The 4,602-nt window shown below is 48.2% G+C and overlaps 1 protein-coding gene across 1 annotated transcript in view; it reads left to right on the top strand.

The window, feature by feature from the left end:
• Nucleotides 1–4,602, top strand: part of GTPBP1 (GTP binding protein 1) — a 12,317-nt gene that overhangs the window by 7,232 nt on the left and 483 nt on the right. Inside the window, exons 6-11 of the mRNA XM_009879375.1 lie at nucleotides 67–211; nucleotides 354–536; nucleotides 1,300–1,435; nucleotides 2,021–2,199; nucleotides 2,718–2,915; nucleotides 4,530–4,598. Coding sequence (XP_009877677.1) covers nucleotides 67–211; nucleotides 354–536; nucleotides 1,300–1,435; nucleotides 2,021–2,199; nucleotides 2,718–2,915; nucleotides 4,530–4,598 — 910 coding nt within the window. The remainder of the gene's footprint in view (nucleotides 1–66; nucleotides 212–353; nucleotides 537–1,299; nucleotides 1,436–2,020; nucleotides 2,200–2,717; nucleotides 2,916–4,529; nucleotides 4,599–4,602) is intronic.

Raw genomic sequence — 4,602 nt, 5'->3', positions numbered from 1 at the left:
CCCTACACGTGAAATTCCAGACAGGGAGGTGAACTAATTCCATTTTCATCGATTTTTCCTTTACAGGATGTGCCCCATTTTCCAGATTTCAAATGTGACCGGGGAGAACCTAGATTTGCTGAAAATGTTTCTTAATCTCCTGTCTCCGCGGACCAGTTACAGGGAAGAAGAGCCAGCAGAATTCCAGATAGATGATACTTACTCTGTCCCGGTAAGAGGCCTGATATTTGGAATGATCTTCTGCTCCCTCTTTCAGGTTGAAGAAGGTATCTTCCCTAGAGAGGGGAGTTCTAGAGCTCTTCTGCCAGCGTGGTCGAATAATCCCGGTTACTGGTTTTTCTTTTTTGGCATAGGGTGTAGGAACAGTTGTGTCTGGGACGACACTGAGAGGCCTGATCAAGCTCAATGACACCCTGCTGCTTGGGCCAGATCCCCTTGGCAACTTCCTACCTATTGCTGTCAAGTCCATCCACCGCAAGAGAATGCCTGTCAAAGAAGTGCGGGGAGGTCAGACTGCCTCCTTTGCTTTGAAAAAGGTGAGATGATCCACTCTAGACTCCCAAAATGGGAACTACCCTCCTAAATCTAGACCTCTCTTGGAGTTCAACTGCAATCAAACTGCTTTTGCAAACCTCAGGTGCCTCATTTCACAGCACATTAGAATCCCAGAGGACCTCTGTGGGTCCTGTGTCTCAGTTGCCCCACCTGACAGCTCAAGGTAATGAGGGGTAGTGATGGAGACGTGTGACAGGGCAAAGGCGTTGCAAGAAAAGGCTCCTTAGTGGCATAGGCAGGGTATTTACACTATTTCTCTCGACTTGTAGGACCAACTCCATGATTTGTGGTTTAAAAACTACCAAAAATTGATGAGATTCCTCTGGTTTCTGTCAATAGAAGCTGCGCTGATTTCAAGGGGATATAGTTTAAGCTGTGGCAAACTTCATGTGTTCGGTCTTACCATTTTGTGTTAACAGACATCTTGCTTTGGGAGAGATCATCTGCTTGAGTCATATGGATCAGGATGTGTATTTTGTTTTTAAAAGCTGACTGAGTTAAAACTTGTGTCCGACATTCCCAGTACTATAACTAAAGCTTCCTTAGAAACTTCGTCTGAACTTGATTTTTGGAACCTTTGCATAACATGGTTACGTACTGCTAAACAAATCTGGCTTTGCCTTTTGGTGAGCATGAGTTAATATCTGTGAAATCCTGTAGGATCCTTCTGGATACAGTCAGCCAGGCAAGCAAATTTCTTCCCTGGAGAATCATGCTATGGTTATTTGTGCCTCTGCTTTTCAGATCAAACGTTCTTCCATCCGGAAAGGCATGGTAATGGTGTCACCCCGCCTGAATCCACAAGCATCCTGGGAGTTTGAAGCAGAGATTCTGGTGCTCCATCACCCCACCACCATCAGCCCACGATATCAGGCCATGGGTATGTGTCTCACTGTTGTCTCGTCTTTGTTTCCCAGTGGCAAGAGTCTGTATTGACTCTAGCCTGAGATAATTTTTGTCCTGCTGGCTCTGTCACACTGAATTTAAGCATGATTCCCGTTTTGACCTTTCCAAGCAATGCATTAGAGAGAGAGAGAGAGGGGAGGAAGCTGACAGAGGAGAGTGGTGAAGGCTGTAGGTAAAAAGAAATGTGTGATTCCCAGGTGTACTTGGAGCCTGACTGAGCCCGATCTCCAGGGTGCAAAGATTCTTCAGCTTCAAATGCTGACTGAGAGACTCATTTTAGGTCCTGCTCTCTAGCCTGGCTGGACAATTCTGTTGAGGATGCTTCAGGAAAGTCTCCGTTTGAAAGCAGCAATTCTGGCTTATACATGTTTTCTTTTTGAGGACTGAACAAAGGCAGCCACATGACCCGTACGGTCTTTGGTACCCAGTAGATTTTTATGTTCCAAGCTCAGCGCTGTTAGCTGGAGGGTAGCGAGAGCTGCCTTAGATGTCTGTCTGAAGCTTATTCATTCCACTAATGGCACTGGCTGTTGAAAGCCTTTGTGCTTTACATTTGCAGTGCATTGTGGCAGCATCCGTCAGACGGCCACGATTCTCAGCATGGACAAGGACTGCCTGCGGACAGGGGACAAAGCCACAGTGCACTTTCGCTTCATCAAAACCCCGGAATATTTGCATATAGACCAGCGGCTGGTCTTCCGTGAAGGCCGCACCAAAGCTGTGGGTACCATCACTAAGGTAAAGGCTGAGGAGTCTGACGTTTTGGTTTTTGCCCATTAGCTACTTTTGGCGCAGAGAAGCCAGCAGGAGAATCCCGATGACTCTGGAAAATTGAGGGAAGAAGCCATCCTTCGATCACAAAGGCCCTGACGTGGGTTGCAGACGACCAGTGTGCTTTGTTGGGTGGTGGGTCTTTAGCTGGTGTTAATGAGGGAGTGTAAAGGTGGAGGGTGAGCCAGATGCCTCTGGTTCTTACAGCTTGATCTTTTTCTGACAGCTTGTAGCTTGTCCATTTGAGTGTACTGGGGAGAGGGCTAAGTGTCACCTCAGCTGAGTGGCCCTTTCCACCCTGTAAGGGTTTTAAGGCAGCTCACGGGCCTAGATTTTTTTTGAGCAGGTGCTGCTGCGTTCTTCTCCTGATGACTGTTGGTATCAGTTTTCTCAAAGATTTTTTTTTTCATTAAAAAGCAGCATTGAACTTTTCCATATTGGCCTATTTTCATGCTGATTTTGGCCTCTCCCTTTGTAATTTTTAGTTACTCCAGACCACCAATAACTCGCCAATGAACTCCAAGCCACAGCAGATCAAGATGCAATCAACCAAGAAGGGAGCCGTTACGAAACGAGAGGATGGTGTTCCTCCAGCTGGGACAGCAGCTGGAGGCCCACCAGCTGGGGACGAGGCCCCCTCAACAGCGGCAGCGCCACTGACACCTACTGCCCTGCAACCCTTGGTAAGTGAGGAAAAGATCACGTCTGTCCTAGCTGTTAGCATGCAGGTTTCATCTGTTGGAAGAAGGGCACCCTAAAGCACAAACGTTATCCCCTCATACCCTTGAATTCACCTTGAGTCTCAATGTGCAACTGAAACAAATAGAAATCTAAGTAGTCTCACAGCAGAAATCGGAATTCTCTGATGACTGGATGACTTCTCATGGCTGACCTTTCAGCTAGCAGCTTAGAGTCCTGAGACAATTCAGGTTGGACCTCAGGAGGTGTCTAGTCTAACCTCCTGCTCTAAGTAGGATTAGCTGTGAGGTCAGACCAGGTTGCTCAGGGTTTTATCCAGTCATGTCTTGAAAATCCTCCAGGGAAGAAGACTGCACGGCCTCCCTTGGCAACCTGTTCCACTACTTGACTATGCTTATGGTGAAGCAGCGTCTTCGTGTACTGAGCTGAACTAGTGAAGCACCCAACAAACCAGTCAGAATGGGTCTCTGCTCTCTGAATGAGCGGTAGAACAACCCTACACTAGAGGAGTTAAAACCTAAGTAGTAGTATCAGACACAGGTCATCTGCCCTGTCAGGAAGGAAGGATGGAAATGTCGAAGGAGACGGAAAGGCTTCTCTCTCTCAAGAGAAATTTGTCCTGGTTGTTTTGTTGGTTAGGACTTCTCAGCTCAGCTTGTCCAAGAAGGATATGTAGCCTTTCTGGCCTGAAAGGAACAGAAACTCAATTCTAACTGCAGGCTCTGGGAGCTATTTATCAGCTTTATTACTGGCAGAGGAAAATTCTCTTGTTCAGTTTACTTATCTGGTGAGAGAAAGGTTAAGGAACTGACTCTGTCAAGAGACCCGGTCAGTGTTGCCCCTCTTAATTTTAGCTAACCTAGTTGTCCTTGGTCAAATCTTGCCACCCTGAGCCAGGCTGGCTGCTAGAAGAGGGCCCTCCGGCAGTGCTTCTCTCCCTTTGTGTATGCCCATGCCTTCCTACTGATCCTAACATCCTCCTCATCCTAACATAGCGTCCCTGTGGTTCTAAGTAGTGCTCCCAGCTTGCTCTTTGTTTTGTCCCTTCCCCTGAGAGTTTGTGTTGCATTTGTTGTTGCTTACCTCTGCCTCTCTCTCCTTGCTGCTTCCCCTCAGCCTGCACTGGACGAAGAGCCCCACATCCGTGAGGGCAATAAGGTATTTGGCTGCTTTGAAAGAGAACGGTGGGCTTGCTGGCCTGAGGCTGGCTACAGAGTTAGGTTGGCAAGAGAGCCCTGGGAGGGAGGTGGGAGGGACTCTCCTGTCATGCTGTGCAAAGGCAAGAGAGCCCAAGGCCTCGACTTCCCAGATACCCAACCCTGTGATTACCCACTGACTCTCTCGGGAGTGAACCTTTGAGAAAATTGAGAAATTGGGTCCTCCCCAGCTTGAAGGGCTGAACTTCATGTTTTATCTGTCTCTCCTTCCTTCATGGCATGTCTGTCTGCCTTATCTCCTTCCTGCAGTGGGAGGAAGCTCATCAGTCACAACTGACCTCCTGCTGTCTGGATGTGCCTGTCATCCACCTGAACTCCCGCTGTGCTGATACTCCGATTCGGAGGTTGCTGCGCGCTGAAGTGTATCTTCTTCTTTTTCAGTCAAAAGTCGGAGGAGGAGGCCGGCGACGTGGGGGTCAGCGCCATAAAGTGAAGTCTCAGGGAGCCTGTGTGA

The sequence above is a fragment of the Apaloderma vittatum genome, unplaced genomic scaffold (assembly GCF_000703405.1).
Source record: "Apaloderma vittatum isolate BGI_N311 unplaced genomic scaffold, ASM70340v1 scaffold39040, whole genome shotgun sequence".
NCBI lineage: Eukaryota > Metazoa > Chordata > Aves > Trogoniformes > Trogonidae > Apaloderma > Apaloderma vittatum.
Note: the sequence above shows the minus strand (reverse complement) of the source record. Positions and strands in the feature narration are given on the sequence as shown.